The sequence below is a fragment of the Myotis lucifugus genome, unplaced genomic scaffold, assembly GCF_000147115.1.
Source record: "Myotis lucifugus unplaced genomic scaffold, Myoluc2.0 scaffold_34, whole genome shotgun sequence".
Classification (NCBI taxonomy): Eukaryota; Metazoa; Chordata; class Mammalia; order Chiroptera; family Vespertilionidae; genus Myotis; species Myotis lucifugus.
In genome coordinates, this window is record NW_005871082.1 from 669,335 (window position 1) to 687,498 (window position 18,164).

General features: G+C 54.1%; 1 protein-coding gene across 1 annotated transcript; it reads right to left on the reverse strand.

Moving 5' to 3' along the window:
* Positions 1-913: 913 nt before the first annotated feature.
* On the reverse strand, positions 914-17,547 carry ISM2 (isthmin 2). Its single transcript, XM_023752536.1, has 7 exons — positions 17,413-17,547; positions 11,830-11,928; positions 7,565-7,789; positions 5,984-6,341; positions 3,988-4,128; positions 3,645-3,728; positions 914-2,564 (listed from the first exon to the last, which is right to left on the reverse strand). Exons 1-7 carry the CDS (start codon positions 17,545-17,547, stop codon positions 2,047-2,049), a joined length of 1,560 nt encoding a protein of 519 aa, XP_023608304.1. The 3' UTR covers positions 914-2,046.
* Positions 17,548-18,164: the final 617 nt, after the last annotated feature.

Consider the following 18,164-nt stretch of genomic DNA (forward strand, 5'->3'; position numbering starts at 1 on the left):
GGCTTGATCCCCAGTAGGGGGCATGCAAGAGGCAGCAATCAATGATTCTCTCTCATCACTGATGTTTCTGACTCCCTTTCCCCTCCTCTCTAAAATAAAAATATATATTTTTAAAAATTTATACAGCAGTGTGTGTCAAGGTAAGTTACATTAGAAAGGAGGAGAATTTGCAGTTTTCTGTGAAAACAGACTCTGGGATGTCTCTAATTTTTTAAGTTTATGCTAAAAAAATAATTAAAACATGTCTTTGCTAATTAATTGTATTGAATTTTACAGATGAGAGAGTGAACTTGGCTTCCATCCGGTGACCTGAGATCCTGCCCTCTCTGACCCTGTAATATTCTAATTGCACTGGAGTATTTTTAGACTGTGGTCCAGGACCAGACTAATAAACTCACCTCGAGCTGTGATGCTAATCGGAAACATGTGGCTCTCTGGGCTTCTCCAAGTGGCAGCTTGGAGACACCTTGCCTCATTCTACTTTCTGTTTCCTTGGTGCGTCTCTTTCCTTTCCCAAAGGCCGGGGTGACGGCGGAGTGTCTGGTAAGGGTGCCAACTAAGGCAGGGGCCAGGTCCCTCTCTGCCATCCTATAAGTATAGTGCTTGGGCAACTCTGTGCTGGATTCCCTTGCAGCAAGTTACCTGGGGAAGTGGGGCCACTTCCTCCGGAGTAAATGCAATTTACCTCTTTGACCAAAAAACAGAGTGAATGTGCTTCCCAGGCAGCCCTTTGCAAGTGTGAGTTTGGTCAAATCCCTGCACCCAGGAGCTCGGCCTGCCCAGCTGGGTGAGGCAGTCACAAATGAAACCCGAAACACAAAACCCGTGGGAGCTGGGAGCTCGGCGTGGGCTGTAGCAAAGGCTTCCGACCCACGCTGCTCTGCTGGGCCACAAATTCACCAGACAGACAGAATTGGAACGTAAAGTGCTTTATTGCTGAGGATCCCGAGAGCTTCGAGGCCGCTGTCTAGGGGCTAGCAGTGAAATCCCCTACCCTGCGGAGGCTTTTGTGAGCAGGGACGGCTGGGACTTCAGCATTTCAGCCCCATGGAAGGCATGGCAGTGTGGTTGGGGGTGAGGGGAGGTAGGAAGAGGCACAAGGTGTGTGGGGGGAGCAGACTGTGCTTGTCTCCCCAACTCTGAGCTCAGTGCATTCAACGACGTCACCATGGGAGCCTGGAATGGGCCATGGTGGGAGTATTTATACCACAAAAGTTGCCCAGATGCTACATTCAAGGATTCTCCCTGCCCGGAGAACTGGTTTACCAGGGCACCAGGAGCATGCCGCACCTCCTGAGCTGGTTCTGAGTCCACCCCAAGCCTGGCTGCTGTGACAAGCTGCCACTCCCCCAGGTGGGGCAGTGCCATCTCCCACCACCTGGACAGAACACAGGTGGGCTGGACAAAGGGGACCTGACCTGGGATCCTGTCCCTGCCTGGAGCCTGCCCTGGCTTGGCCGCCTCAGCCTGTCTGTCCACTGAGAGCTTCAGCCCCGGACTGAAGTGGTGTCCGCCGAAAGGCAGCTCGGAGCTGAGGATAAAACCCTTTTGCTCAGTGGCTCCCAGCAGGCAAGAGGGCCACGTGCAGCCACTCAGAGGTAATGAGGGCTGGTCACCCAGGGCTGACCAAGGGCAGCTGTGGGGGCTGAGATGAAAGGACTGGCCCTCGGGACTGGAGGTTTGAGTGATTCACCGCAGGTCCTGGGAACCAGGCTGTGTGGAGAGTGGACAGCCTGGCGCACACCGGTGTGCAGAACCAGGGCAGGAGAGCCCAGCTCCCAGGTGGGGGAGGGAAATGAGCGGCCAGGGTGGGACAGCACCTCTTAGCAGGCAGGAGGGTAGCCCCCACAGGGACCCTGGGCTGAGCTCCTCCCCTCACCCTGAGCCTGTACACCCTGTACCGTCTCCCCAACCCCACCCAACACTTGGGTGCTGACCAGCCTGGAGTTCACAGGCCTCACAGGCTAAGCCCTTACACTCACCCAGCCTGGGCAGGGGCAGGGACAGGGGCCTGCCAGGGAAGCGCTCAGCACAGCAGCCCTCTCATCAGTACTCCTTGGCCTCCTGCAGCTGGGCCAGGTACTCCGGCTCGGGAGGGTTGTCAGGGCAGGCCCAGCCGTTGTTGGGGGGCCGCACAGAGTGGTAGCGGCTCCAGTCGCCCTTACACATGATCCAGGGCATCTTGTCCAACTTGAAGTGCAGTTCAGGTGAGACTTCGCTGCTGATGAGGTGAGGTGCGCCAGCGCCCCTGCCCCGGGTCAGCAGCCGGTAGCTGGAGTCGTAGCAGCAGTGCTGGGCGGCCAGCGTTTTGCTGTCCGAGGACAGCAGGGAGCGCAGGCAGTAGCTTGCCGTGGGCTTGTAGATGTCCAGGCGCTCTCCCGGGCCACTGGCGTCCCTCCACTGGACGCTGCGGCCGGTCCGCTTGTCCTGCAAGCTCATGACCTTGTGCGCAGCCTCCGGTGGGTATGTGCATGGGCAACTGGGCAGGTCCTGCAGCACCTGGCTCAGGTACTTGTCTAGGAAGTCGCTCTTGCAGTTCAGCCACTTCTCACAGTGGTCCACACCTGCAGAGGGCAGGGAAGTGGGGGAAGTTGGGTCAGCCCCGTGGTGTGGCGGGTGGGGCCAATGGGTGGAGAGGAGGCCAGAGCCCCAGCTGGTGCAAAGGTGTGGCCAGGTAAGGCTTTAGGGGCCAGAACTGGGAGCTCCCGGACAGCACTGCTGACAGACAGGGGCTCCCACACAACACCAGGCAACCTGAAGCAAGAGGCCCTGGTTTAAAATAGATGCAGGCCCAGGGGCTAGAGGAGGGGCCCCGATGGCCTCTGCTCTGCTAAGGTGCTGTTCCTTTCAACGCTGGGTGGTAGGAAAGGTCCTGGGGAAGGAGCTGGGTGGTGAGAGCAGGGAGAACCGTTAAACAAATTGGTAAGAAAATGTTTCAATACAGGGTGGGGCACAAGTAGGTTTGCACTTGTTCTTATGGCAAACCTACCTCTGCCTTTCTCAGGCCATATGCCCTTGGGTGAGTCACTCTGCCACTCTGGGCCCCCAGTGGCTGCCCTCCCCCATCTCTCTGCCTTGGGAAATGTGGCTTCTGACCCCTTGAAACCATGAGCTGCTATGGCACTGAGCAGGGGCCTCCTCTGCACAGGCAGGAAGAGGTGTGGGAGGTGGTATCCACAGCCTCCTGGCTCCTTGCAAGGGGCGGGTGAGACCGAGGGACCCAGATGCTGTGATGCTGGTGGAGGCGTGGCCTACTCCGGGCTGCTGGAGGGAGAAGTCCCAGAGTTCTGGACCCCGGTCCACTCCTGGCAGCACCCCCTTCCCAGACAAAGCCTGCCCAGGAGTCTTCAAAGGGTGACTCAGGAGTAGCCAGAATGTCTCCTTCCCATCCTGCTGCCAGGGAGAATATGCCCCACAGGATGGTCTCCAAGCTCTTCAGCTCCCATGGAGACCTTCCCAGCAGGAATATAAAGCTGGGGAGGCCAATGGGCCTGTCCAGAGGGGTCACACACGCTAGGGCGCCCTTCTGGGGAGGCTGACCTTCCTGTTGGAAAATGTACTCTCTGCCTCAATGGATGGAAGTGAGATTTCTGCCCATGAAATGCTGAGAGAGAGAGAAAGAGAGAAAATAGCCCTCCACTGACCTGAGTCCAGAATATCCGTAGCATTGGGGGCCAGGAATGGCCACTCCTCACTGGGTAAGTCCAAGGGGTCCTTGTCCTTGGCGCCTTTGGGAAGAGAGGAGGTCAGGCTGGTGGCGTCCCAAGGCACCTCTGTGCTCCCGATGGGGAAGCCCAGCCCTCACTAGGCGCTTGGTGCCCACAGCATCTGGGACAGGCCTGCGATGAGGCAGGACCACCATGTTTGTGAGCTCCCACATCCCCTCTCCCAAGACCACCCTGGTGTAAGGCTCCCATGCCCACATTCCCAGGGGACCAAGCACGGTGTGTAAGCCACTCTCTGTGCAGGAGCTGTGGCTCGTCTCACCAGGACAGTGGGGCAGGTCGCAGTCCTTGGTCTGGGTGACAGTGCAGGCGAAGCCACAGGGCCGGGTCCTCTGCTGGGTGCTGTTGCCGCAGCTCCCGCTGCACGGAGACCAGGGGCCCCACTCCTGTGGAGGCTCATCATCTGTGTCAAGGCAAGGAGCCGGGGGAGTGAGCACAGCCCACAGGCTGCACTGGAGAATATTCGCCTTTTGCTAAATTTCTCAGGAGGATGCAACCCGAGGCAGGGCCCCAAGCCTAGTGCATGGAGCAGGGGCTAGATTTCAGCCCCTCTCAGACCCCTTGTGCAGTGAACACCTGTGCAAATGCAGGAGGTGGCCCTAGGGAGGCAGCACAACCCCCAGCACATACTCTATGCCAACACAGCAACAAAGAGGAAACGGTATCTGGGCTGGAGGCCATCTGGCCATTGTCAGGGTGACCTTGAGCAAGTCCCCCTCCATCTCTGAGCTGTAGTTTTTATGTCAATCAAAACCCAGGATGACAATACTCTCCTGGGGTTATTAAAGAATGTCCCTGCCCTAGCTGGCTCAGTGGATAGAGCGTCGGCCTGCAGACTGAAGGGTCCCAGGTTCGATTCCAGTCAAGTGCACATGCCCAGGTTGCAGGCTCGATCCCCAGTAGGGGGCACCCAGGAGGCAGCTGATCAATGATTCTCTCTCATCATTGATGTTTCTCTCTCTCTCTCTCCCTTCCTCTCTGAAATTATATATATATATATATATATTTTTTTTTTTTTTTTTTGAATGTCCCCGCTGCCCACGTTAGGGGCCCGGTCCTGCTGAGAGACTTGGAACACCCTTGACTGCACCCACACCCCTCTGGCTGTGCAGGGCCCAGGGCTCTCTGGGGAAACCCAGAGTAATGACACAGCCAGTGCTCTCCTCACTTCCTGGCAGGCCCGAGCAGGCTGGCACCAAGAGTTTAAGGATAATAAATGGAAGAAAAGCTGACAGTCATGAAAATTCTGCCTGCTAGTTTATATTATTTTGGTGAAATTGGGAACAGGCTGCTATAACTTAGTCTTAATCATAGGTACCTCCATCCAATGACAAAACAACAAGGCTCTAGGGAGAATGGCTGCAAATATGTGTGAGATGGTCTGCACCCAGGAAATCCTGAACTACAATGTGCAAAAATATAAATGGCTGCCTAGAGGGCTGGCAGGCTCCAGGTGATATTTTCTGAACAGACTATATCGTACTGTTTTCTAATCAAAATAGCGGATACTGTGTTCACTACATGCAGGCACTTTAACTGTATTAACTGACTTAATACCCTCTACACCCAATCCTATGTAGTAAGGGTTGTGCTAGTCTCCATTTTATAGAGCAGCGGTTCTCAACCTGTGGGTCGCAACCCCTTTGGGGGTCGAACGACCCTTTCACAGGGGTCGCCTAAGACCATCGGAAAACACATATATAATTACATATTGTTTTGTGATTAATCACTATGCTTTAATTATGTTCAATTTGTAACAATGAAATTGGGGGTCACCACAACACGAGGAACTGTATTAAAGGGTCGCGGCATTAGGAAGGTTGAGAACCACTGTTATAGAGGAAAGAACTGAGGCACAGAGAGGTTTAGTAACTTGCCTAATGTCACTCAGCTGGTAAGTGGCAGAGTCGGGGTTCAAACCCTCATAGTCTGAAAATGAGGTCAGTTGCAAGTGGTGGGATTTATAATATTTTGCAATTTGTTGGAAGCTGACAGATATGAATATATATACATAATATTAATATGTCGGTTTTGCTTAGGGGATCTCAGAGCTGTTGTGAGGGTCAAATGTTTTTTGGGCAAAAACTTTGCAAGCTATGGGTGATGTTACCTTTCAGCGGATGATGGTGTTTGTACAGGCCTAAGCTCCTGGTCCACCAGCTGCCCCTGCCCAGGAAGTTCTCAGCCTTCTCTCTACCCCCAGTTCCACTCTGGACCTGGAGGGCAGCAACCAGGGATGCCAAGATGGAGGTGCTCACCGTAGAAGTCCCTGAAGGGGTGCAGCCAGTCTTGCTCCTTGTTGTCATCTTCCTCATCATTGTCCTCCTGGTCCTCGCTCTCACTGTACTCATAGCCTGTAAGGTACTCCTCCTCCTCTGCTTCCTCCTCCTTTGCTTCCTCCTCCTCTGCTTCCTCCTCCTCTGCTTCCTCCTCTTCTCTTGGTGCTCTGTCCTTGAGACTGGACCCCGCCTCCTCGCCCCTCAAGTAGTCCCGGAGGAGGGACCTGGAGGTCTCCATGGCGGTAGACAGCCAGCCGAAGGGCCAGACATTGCTTGGCTTGGCCAGCACATCCTTCTCCACCTTGGCCTGGGGGTCCTCCACCACCTCGATGGTCACCTGCAGGGAGACAGACTCCAGGCCGGTCAGTGAGGGAGGCTCAGAGCTGGACACCAAGGAGAGGGAATAGGACAAGGGCAGGAGGAAGAAGCCCAACCTTCTTGGCCTCCCGGGCACATGGGGTCACAGCTTACGACCTGGCTATGCGTCAGAATCCCCTGAAGGTCCTAGACTCCCCAACACTACCTCAGACATGGGTGTAACTGGTCTTAGATGGGGCCAAGCATGGGGGCTCTAGCGGGTGCCAGGGCAGAGATCCACTAGTGTCAGAGAAGCTGGCTTTGAATTCTGGCTTCACCGGCTTGCAGGCTGCACAGCCTCCGGGGCCACTACAGCCCTGAGCCTCCATTTCTTCCTTGTAGAACCAGAAAATGAGAGCAGAGACAGCACATTCCCAGGGCAGCCCCTGGGGGGCGAGCAGGGGCTCTCTTTCACCACATGTGGAAGGGAAAACGAAACATGAAATCATTTATGTAAAAGCGAACCTTAAAAACATCATTTGGGGTTAAATTAATCTGAGGTCACTGAATAAAATTTGGGGGGAAAACAGCAAAATCTAAAGAAGCAGTGAACGTTGCCCATCTTCCATCACCGACGGAGAACATTTTGGTGATTAACGTTCCCAGTTTTACATATATATATATACACATGTGCACACACATATACTCAAACAATTTTATAGTTATGTTCTACACTTTTCTCTTTCAGTGAAAGTGTTTTCTAACTGTAGATGCTACACAAAAATGCAGAATTATTACCATTAGGGATTCAGGACTGGCAGTGGGGCATGTCAATCCCCCACCCACTGTACTCAACCCCTCAGGGGACTGCATAAGGGGCTGGGCTTGGGTGGGGATCAGACCTTCAGGCTTTTCCACAAGGTTTCCCCCCCTCCCCCCGAGATTTCCAGAGTCCCTTGCAGCTCAAGAAGCAGTCTCCGCTCATCTGGTCCCCATGACAGCGCTGCCAGGTTGGGGCTGTTTGTCCCTTGCTATGGACTAGGAGTCCCATGAGTTGCTCATGGTCTGCAGCTTAAAAGCGGAGAAGCAGGTCCTCCCCCAACAACTCCATGGGGACAACATGGGGAGTCAACTTCTCCAACCCCACACAGCACCCGCACCTCCAAGGAAGGCCGGACAGGACGCCTGACCTCAGAGCTGAGCCCCTGAGCCCAGCTCCTCTCCTGGTGCCCACTGGGCCCATGGCCCTCCTGCAGCTCTCACCTGGATATCGGGGCTTGGGGTACTCAAGTCCGTGTTGGCCAATCCTGGCAGCGTCTGCAGCTCCAGAACCAAGGGGGTGTCCTCCTGGGTCCCAGGAGGGGCTGTGTCTTCTGGGGTCAGAGCTGCTGGCTCAGTGACAACCCAGTGCCTGCGTCTCTGTGGCCCTGCCTGGAGTGGGGTCTTCTCCTCTTCCCTAGGAAAGCCGGGATCTTGGGAGGCTGAAACCTAAGGGGGAGAGACGGGGTGGGAGAGGTGACTGAGATCAGGGATTGCCCCATGTGGACCCAAAAAAGGCTGGGTGTGACCAGATCACAAACTTGCCGTGACTGTATATCCAAACATGAGAGCTTTAAGGCCTCATAGGATAAGGGGGGCTGTTTCCACAAAGCACTTGGACAAAGAGCCAATATGAGGCATGAGGGGAGGGTTGAAATCAGGTTTCTGCACACAGAAGAAACAGTCCATCCTCCTCATTTTACAGAGGAAGAAACAGGCCCAGAGAGGGAAGGCAGTGGTTCCAAAGTGCAGTTTGCAGGCCGCCTGCCCGAGAATCCCCCAGGCTGTGGTCATCGGAGAACAGCCTCCTGCAGCACAAGTCAGAGAAGGAAGCCCCAGGAAGGCCTCTGAGGTGGCAGCAGGCTTGGGCCCTTCCCCTCAGAGCTCCCCACTGCCTGGCCTTCCCGAGCGGCCCATGTGGGGGCTGGATTCCCTAGCATCTCTGACCACAGCTGCCTGTCTGTCTCTGCCTGCCCACCTGGGTCTGGTCTCTTTTCCTATTCCAGGCTGCTCATATGGCTGGCTGGCTGCCAGCTAATTCCCCCCACCAGCCTGTGCCCACGGGGTCCACACTGCACCATCCTTGCTTCGGCACAGGTAGTAGGTGAAAGGTCGATCCTAGTTGTCTCTGACTCCTGCTCCAGGGCCCATCTGCTCAGACAGTGGGACACTGGGCCATCCACCTACCTCCAGGCTGCAGCCATTGCCCAGGTATTCATGCCAGAGCAGAAAGAGCACTGTTTAGAGCTACCCTTATAAGCCTCAGGGGCCGTGAGCCTACTCTGAACCCTGCCACAGCCTTGAGCCCACCTCCCATCTCACCCGGGCAGTGTGGTAAGGCTGAGAAACATGGGTTCTGGAGAGTCAGACCAGCTTGGGTTCAAATCCAAGCTCTGCCTCTCACGAGCTCATTCAACTTGATCTGTAAAATTAGGATAATTCCTACCCAGAGTCTCTTGGAGTCAGAATTTTATTTATCAAACACTTCCACAGCATTGACTGTGTGCCAACCACTATTCTAAACACGTAAGCATTCGTTTCATCCTTCCAACACCCCTCAGGGGAGGTGCTCCTGCCATTCCCATTTTGACAATGGAGACTAAAGCACAGAGAGGGCAAGTACCTTGTCTGAGGGCACACAGACATATAGAATTTGAACCACTATGCTCTAACACTATAGGCCGGAGCACTGAGAGTCCCCTTCACAGACCCGGGGCTTAATCAGTCTAGTTTCTCACTCTCTTTTCTTGGGTTGGAAAAGTCTCTCCCCTTTGACTTTCCCTTCTGTGGTATGCAGATGCCTGGCTCCAAGGCTCCTGCACAAATCACTTGGTCCCAGGGCAGCTGTGGCCCCACCTCGGCCTGGCCCTGCAGTCTCTCTTGCTCTAGGGTCAGGCTGCCTGGGTCTGAATCGTGGCGGTGGCTGGCATCTGGACTGCGGGACCCTGGCGGGGCACATCACCTCTGCGAGTGTCCTTCTCTATAAAATGGGAAAGGAGATGGGCAGGAGCTGGAATCTCGCAGGTGCTGAGGATGTTCAATTCCAGCTCTCCCTGATGCCCGGTCGGACCAGGTGATGAAGAAAAGCCATAGAAAGCCCTGGCTACACATCCTAGCCACACAGGCCACCCTTTTTGTGGCGCCTCCTGCTCGGTGCACCAGCCCCCGGGGGTTCTGGGGTGTGGAGCAGAGAGCAGTGGCGGGGGGGGGGGGGGGCCGACGACATCTGGTCTTAATTTAAGGCTCCCTCAGAGCTGAACCAGACACAAGGATTCGAGGGCAAGTGGCAGGTGATCTGATCTCAAGGAGACACTGTGGCGGGGTGGGAGGGTGGAGAGAGAGCAATCAGGGAAGGGAGGCAGCTAATAAAGAATGTTGCTTCATGCCTGGCCAGTGTGGTTCAGTGGATGAGCATCAGCCTATGAACCAGGAGGTCAGAGTTCGATTCCTGGTCAGGGCACATGCCTGGGTTGTAGGCTCGATCCCCAGTTGGGGGCATGCAGGAGGCAGCCAATCAATGATGCTCTCTCATCATTGATGTTTTCTCTTGCCCTCTTCCTTCCTCTGCTGAAATCAATAAAAATATATTTTTTTAAAAAAAGAATGCTCCATCTGGCTGGTGACCACAGTGGGCAACTGGAGCTCAATCCCCCTAGACGCCTCCGTTATCCCCAGAGGAGGGGAGCTAGGCTGTCTACCTACCCACTCCACCAGTCGTTGGCTAAGGGCTGCTGGAGTGGGGGAGAGTTTGCTCTCCAGGCAGGTACGTCGGGCTGCCATGTACAGCTCAGAGCCGTCCCTAGTGCCAGTGAACACCCTCAGGCAGCTGGACACTGGCAACTGGAAGGCCTGAGGGCACATGGGCTGAGCCCCAGAGCCATGACCTGTGACCCCTGTCTAATCACATATGGGCCAGGCCTTTTACGTGCCTTCTGCCACCCACTCCAAATAGAGTGAAAGTGGGAATTTCTGTCTGCTTTGTTCATGCTGTATCCTGTGCCTAGCACGGTGCCTGGTATATTGTAGGAGCTCAATAAATTACTGCTGAGGGCTTAACTGAATGCCAGCATCCTGAGGAATGAGTGGGACTATGTGAACGACGAGGCTATGGAGGCCAGAGAGGGTAAGGATTTACGTAAAGTCTCAAAGGTTACAATAGCAGAGCTCGGGTTCAAACTCAGCTCTGCCTGATCTCAACTCCATGCATCGGTGCAACCACCTCTGCATTTACAAAGCACACCCACTATCATCATCTTGTCTGGCAGCTGAACTCGGTGGTAACGAGCTGTGTGGCCTTGGGCAGCTTACTTCATCTGCCCAAGTTTCTCCCTGCGTCAGTTAGGAAACATGAGGTGCCTCATGAGGTGCCTCATATGTGGCAAGCATGCAATGAACCATTTGTATGCCATAAGGGTCTATAGACGCAAGCAACGGACCCTTTTTAATTAAATTCAAAGTATGGCGTGGCAGTTAGCTGGTGAATGTTACTTAGAAGTGATGACGGATGGTTCTCAGAGCGGGGAGAGAGGAGGTGCCTCTTTCTCCAGGCACTGTGTCAGCTCTTTACATCTTAATTGGTCTGAAGACCTTCCACCTGCCACGGCTGATGGAGGACCTGGGCAGGTATACAGTGGGGCCTTGACTTACGAGTTTAATTCGTTCTGAGACCGAGCTCATTAAGGAGCTCGTTAACTCAAATTACTCTATCAACTCAATGCAAAAAATCGCTGAGAGACAGCTGGTATCTCAAAAAACTTGTTAGTCGGGACACTCGTAAGTCAAGGCCCCACTGTACTCCACAATGTTCTGAAGTGAATTAATTCTGAGGCTCCGCCTGCCTGTGTGAGAACACCTGTCATGCCCCCAGGACATTGCCCCCACCTGTTAAGCTTGCACGTGGAGTTTCACGCAGGTGCAAATATGTAACTCCATTCTGTGATGGTGGGGGGGGGGGATGGAATCATTACCCAGACCAGGGGTCCTCAAACTTTTTAAACAGGGGGCCAGTTCACTGTCCCTCAGACCGTTGGAGGGCCGGACTATAGTTTAAAAAAAAAACTATGAACAAATTCCTATGCACACTGCACATATCTTATTTTGAAGTAAAAAAACAAAACGGGAACAAATACAATATTTGTATTTGCATGTGGCCCGCGGGCCGTAGTTTGAGGACCCCTGACCCAGAGAGTCTTGAGATGTAGAATTTACACAGGTTCTCCCCACTATCTGAAAGTAGGGCTTTCTACAAAACCTTTCACAAGGAGAAATGGTATAAGGTGAAGAAGCAGTGACCATTCATTGACCATTCATTCACATGGAAAGTCTCCAGCCTTGCCAGACCCCCCAAACCGAAACAAACTCTAACGTAATAAAAGCAGTGGCTCTCTCGCTGCTTGGGAGCGCACCGCCCCTGTATCAGCTTGCGGCAAGACAAAATCGGAACGCTATTTTTGCTTCCTCCCTCCACCTTTTAAAAAAATATTTCCTACCATATTTTTATTGCTGCTATATGTTCCCCCTTTTTTCATAAAAGCAAAAATCCTCTTGGATTTCTTTTCAGTTAGCAAAAACAGGTACTGATGTGAGTTCTGTAAAGTGAAGAGGCGCAATGTGAACTTTCGAAAAACGGGACATGCCTGTACTGAGCTATATCTCCATTTTCTATCACACACACACACACACACACACACACACACACACACACTCCCCTACATGTGCCCTCCCAGGCTTGGCCAGCAGCCTGACCCATGTGTTCCCAGTTAACACAAGAGCCCTCATCCCCACAAAGCCTTCCTGCATTGCACGCACCTGCCTGCTAACCTGTTTCAGCCCCTCCAGTTCCTCCATTCTCCCTGCTCCTCTCTGCCTCGGGGTCGGGAACTTGTTCCGGATAATGAAATCCAGTTGCCAGATGCAGGCCAGCACCTCTCCTCCCCACAGCCCCAGCTGCTGAGGCCCGAGCCCATTCATACAGAGACAGGCTGCGCACACAGTCACCCAGCATTCAACAGCAATTGCCTCTTCGGCCAGGCTAGCGGACCACGGGCAGAGGGAGGGGGCTGGACTTCACTCCTTCACTCTCCTCGCTGGTGTGGACCAGCCTCACCCAGCCCAACCTGGCTCCTCCCTGTAATAAGAGTACTCCTGACAGAGACACCCTCCCAGCACCAGGGCTGGCTCAGGCTGTGTGACCCATGGTTGATGCTCTGCTGTCGCCGTTGTGAAATGCTCAGAGGCCCACACTCTCATTCTGCACTGGGCCCCACAAACCATGCAGCGGGTCCGGTCAAGCTCTCTGTATGTATCGACTCCAACCTCCTTGGGCAGGTACTAGCATCCTCCCCACTTAAGAGACGAGGCAGTCAAGGATCGGAGGTGAAGTTACGTGCTTGGGGTCAGAAGGGCTGGCAGAGCTGGATTTGAGGCAGGTGGTCTGGCTGGACTCTGTGCTCTTAACCCTCGTGCTCTGCCAACTCCAGGCAGGGGCTGCACCTCTGGCTCACTGCCTGCCACTCTGAGTGTGGTGATGAACAAAACACTAGAACAGGATGTTCTGCTTTTCACATCCATTTTCCCTTTGATCCTCATAACAAGCCAGTGAGGAGCCAAAGGGAGGAGGAGATGAGGAGACTGAGAGCCAGTGAGGTTGGGGACTTGCCTGGAACCACGAGCAGTCAAGCCTCCAGGAGCCTGCCCGTTCCTGTCCTTCCCTCTCTCCCACAACCAGCTCTCCAGGGGTCCCGAACTCTAAGAGCAAGAAGAATGGTCTGGAGGAGGAATGAGGCCAGACCACAGGCTCGGCATCACGGAGACCCGGTTCCCCTCTGAGGGTCAGAGGCCAAGCTGCAGGAAGACACCTGCTTCTCAGTGTCACCCACCTGGTAGGTGAGACCTTTCACCCCACAATGCCCCTCCTGCCATCCAGCCCCTGCGCCAGGCAACTGGCTGGACAATGGACCAGGACTGAGGTGCTAACTAAACACGCCTATCCTGTGCATGCCGGCCCCAGGCTTGGAGGCTCCTTCCTCTGAGCTTAGCTCTTCATTTTTTTTATAGCTTAAAGAGAGAGAGGAAGGGAGAGGGAGAGAGAAACATTCATTGGATTGGCTGCCTCCTGCCGGACCCCTACTGGGGATTGAGCCTACAACCCGGGCATGTGCTGTGACCAGAAATGGAACCAGCAACCTTTTAGTGCACGGAATGATGCCCAACCCACTGTACCACACTGGCCAGGACACAAAGTAGAGACTCATTCTGCTGCTGCTGCAGGAATCTCCCCAGTTCTGCCCCACAAGGGACCCCTTCGTGCAGGACAGTCCTTGCGGCCTGGAAGAGAGGACCTCTCAGTTCTTCTCTTGCCCATTCTAATCTTCATCACCCTCTATCACAGCGGTCACCAACCTTTCGGACCTCACAGACCACCAGTGGTCCACGGACCACCGGTTGGCGACGGCTGCTCTACTGCACACTAATAGCATGGCCCAAGCTATGCCCAAAGTACCCAACACCCCCCCCCCAACCCCCAGGTTTTTCCTTGCCTGCCTAGGAAGTGGTGCGTGTCAGACTACAGCCCAGGGCTGTAGAATTAAGCAAAGCTGGGTCTGCATCCTGGCTCACCACTTACTAGCTGTGTGACTGTAGGTTAGTTACTGGATCCACTGTCAGTTTCCTCGTCCCTATAATGAGGATAACAAGACAAGAAACACAAAATGCTAGGCACAGTGGCTGCTGGGTGCTTGTCTGATCTTAACTAGAACAGAAGACACCCAATGCGCTGAGCTGTGTCATTCTTTGCCTGTCTAGCTCCCTTGTAACAAACTGCCTGGCCCCAGCCCCTGGCAACGACGGTGCCACCCATGTATGTGTGCTGTGTTTTCACACCAAGCATGCCATCCCGTTGGACTATAGGAGCAAACGGGGTCTCAGCAACAGGCCTGCCCAGAGAGGGGGTGGCATGTTTTGTTCACGATGCTGATGATTTCAAACTGAATGAGAGGGCTGGGACATGGCATGCAAAGATAAACCAAAAGGTCCTCAGTGGACTGGTAGCTCTTGAAATGACAGACCTGGCTCCCAATCCCAGCTAGGTTTAACATCTCTGCACCTCGATTTTCTCATCTGGAAAAGGGGAATAATGCCCAAGTCAGAATGGTGTGACAGTGGAATAACATCACTAAAGTCTTTGTACCAACTCTGCAAGGCCCAGGGAATGCTCACTCCCCCTCAGGCATCCTACACCTTTAGATCTGATGGGTTTCCGTATGTTCTTCAGTTTCTTCATGAAGGGCTTTGAGTTGGTCATTTCTGACCAAGGCCCTTAGAATAGCAGTCTGTATTCTCTCAACAATTCCTTAACTAACACCTTTGATGTGTAGGAGATGACTTAGCCCCTCATTTTTGTTGTTGTTATTAATCCTCACCTGGGGATATTATTCCCATTGATTTTTAAAGTGAGTGTAAGGGATGGAGGGAGAGATGGAGGGGGAGGGAAAGAGAGAGAAACATGGGTGTGAGAGAGACACATTGATTAGTTGCCTCCTGCATGTGCCCGACCAGGGCAGGGAACCCGCAATTCAGGTATGTGCCCTTGAGTGGGAATCAAACCCTGGATCTTTGGGGTGATGAGGGTGGGGGAAGGGGCAGGACACTCTAACCACTAACCCATGCAGCCTAAGGCAACTTAGCTCCCTCATTTAAAAATTTTTTTATTGATTTCAAAGAGGAAGGGAGAGGGAGAGAGAAATAGAAACATCAGTTATGAGAATCATCCATCATCTGCCTCCTGCACGTCCTCTATTGGGGATCAAGCCCGAAACCTGGACATGTGCCCTTGACTGGAATCAAACCCAGGATCCTTCAGTTCGCAGGCCAATGCTCTATCCACTGAGCCAAACCAGTTAGGGCCTGCCCCCTCATTTTAAATGTCAGGAAATTGTCCAAGGTGACTCACATAGGAGTTAATGACCCCCTGGGACCAGAACCCCAGGCCCTGGGCTCCAAGCTCTGTTTTTTCCTTCATGGTACTAATTTGCTTTAACATGTTGAGGGCTCATCCAGGCCCTATTGGGACTGGGGATATGACTTTGGCTCTGAAATAACTCATCCTCTCTGCTGGAGGAAGATCTGGCAAACCTACTAAAAATAATTACAATACAAAGCAGTAAGACTAAAATAGAAAGTATTTAGCCAAATGAGTAGAAAAACTGCCAATGTAATTAATTTATGACCACTGTCATCTCTCATTAGGAAGTGGGACTAGCCAGAGGCTGTTTAGTTGCTCTGGACTGCAGTGGGTTCTCAACCAATGGTGTCCCTCAGGGAACATTTAGCAAAGTCTGGCTCTGTCAGGGAGGGAATGCAATAGGCATCTAACAGGCTTGGGATGCTGCTAAACACCCTACAATGTACAACAAAGAATTATATGACCAAAACGACCGTAGTGGGTCTCAACAGGGGGAAAATTGGATCTCAGGGGCCAAAAAATAAAAAATAAAATCTTAGATGTTACAATGGTTTGTACCACTCCAAAGGGCCATGGTACCTGAACGGTTTATCTGTGTTATTAACCGTTTGAGTCCCAAGCAGCTCGATCGCGCTGCTGAGATTTTATGTCCAGAAAACATACGATTCCGTTTGAGTCCCAGGGGGTATTGAAAAAATACTGTCGAAGAATCCCAAACAGCGCAACCACGCTTTCTCTAAATGAGTACGAAAAGACCCAAACAGCGTGATAGCGCTTGTTTTATTTTATGTCGAGAAATACCAAGCAGCGCGATTGCGCTGCTTGGGACTCAAACAGTTAAACTTTCATGGGGGTTGGCGGGGAGCACTTGGAAAAAAATGCCCAAAAGGCTCCTTAGCCTGGCCAGTGTGACTCAGTGGTTGAGCATCTACCTATATGAACCAGGAGGTCACAGTCTGATTCCTGATCAATGATACTCTCTCATGACTGATGTCTCTCTCTCTCTCTCTCTCTCTCTCTCTCTCTCTCTCTCTCTCTCTCCCTCCCTCTCCCTTTCTCTCTGAAATCAATAAAAATATATTTTAAAAATAAATAAAAGGCTCCTTGGGGGGAAGGGCAATAATGAAAAAAGATGGACAGACCCTGGTCCACACAGGTCCCCCTGAAGTGCAGGCTGGGGGCCCTTTGGTCCCATTGCCCCCGGAGGGCCTCAGCAGCCTGGCACTAATAGTGTGTCCCAAGCTCGGCTCTCACTCACTCACCAATCTCCAGCACATCTGTCTGGGCCCCTCAGTGTCCTCATCCGCAAAATGGGAAGAACTGCTCTGACCTCCTCCAAGAACAGCTCAGGGCAGAGGAGGTGCCAGGACCCCTCCCACGCAGGCCCACTCCTGCATACCTTGGAACGAGTCCAGCAGGTTTTGTCCTTATGGGGATGAATGTCCACTCCAGTCCAGGAAGGAACAGCTGGACTGTTGATCCCCCGGTGACAGCAGACACAGGTTTCAACAGACTATGGTTTCTCTCCACGACTAACATCACTCTTTAAGGTCTCACCCCTGTCCTACACCCACCCCTAGGGCCCACTCTCAGGCCACCCAGAAAGTGCTTCCCGACGCCTGGGTGATCCCTTCTGCTTTTCTAAGTTCATAATAATATAAAGGTCCCTACCTGGCGGACTACTCACACCCAGCAAGTTGGAGGACCCCACTTACTTGTCTCAATTCATGCCCAAAGGGGCCCAAACCCTTTGCAGATTTAAGAGGCTGCACCTTGACCGTTTGAACCTCATCAACTCCTCTGCCACCCTCGCACCCTCAGAGGGAGGGCGCACCTGGCCAGCGCGGCTGCAGGAGACGTGCGCTTAGGGCCAGGCGACGAGCGGACGCCGGGCCTTTCCGGGGTGTCTACGCTCCTCACTCGGCACAGAAGGGAAGCTGCTCCCCAGGCTTGCGCGCCACACAGCCCAGGGAGTGGGGGCTCCTGAGGCCCCATGCACCTGGCCCTCGCCCGGGGCGGCCGCTGCTCTGTCCGGGCCGCGTTCCCCGAGCGGCCAGAGAGGACGTGCCGGGAGGGGGACCAAGCACGTAGCCCCGCGCCCGCTACTCACCTCCGCCAGCCTCGCTTGGCTCCGGAGCCGGGAACCCCTCGGCTTCTTCGTGGGGAGTCCCCATCCCTCTGCCAGCAGCGCTGCCAGCAGCACCGAGCCGAAGAACAGCCCTGCTCTGCTGGGGAACCGAGGCATCGTGGCTCTCCAAAGCCGCTCCTCCAGTGCCTCTCGATGAGCTCCGCTCCCGCGAAGTTTGTAGGCGGCTCAGCCTGGCCGCGGGGGCCGCGGGGGCGCGGGGGCGGGGGCGAGCGGCGCGCCGCCCTCTCCGGCCCGAGACCCAGGCACTGAGCGCTCACGGCTCTCGGGGTCAGCGCCCGGGGGTCCCCCGCCCTCTCCGGAGGTCTGGCTCCTCCGCGCTTCCTTTGATCTGGCCCCCTCCCCACCCTCTGTCCCCGCCGCTGTCGCCATCGCAGCCCCAAGCAAATTCTTGTAATGGGGAGTTTGCAGCCCTCCGGCAGGCGCTCCCCAGCCCGGGCGAGGACTCCCGCGAGGTCGCTCTCCCCTGCGGCGCTCCCACTCCCACTGCGACGTTGGGGCGCAAGGAGAGCCAGGGCCTAGCGCTTAAGGGATTCGCCCCGGCCCCACGCGGGACCCCTCAGATTATGGGCAAAATGTTTATGACTCCAGGTAGGTCTGCGTGGGGAGGAAGGCCTGGAAGTAACCCCCGGACTTCCAGCTCCCCTGCTGGGCGTGGAGACCGGAGAAACACCTGCCGTCCTGCACCCAGTTTTCTCAGGGTGTCTGTCCTCAGA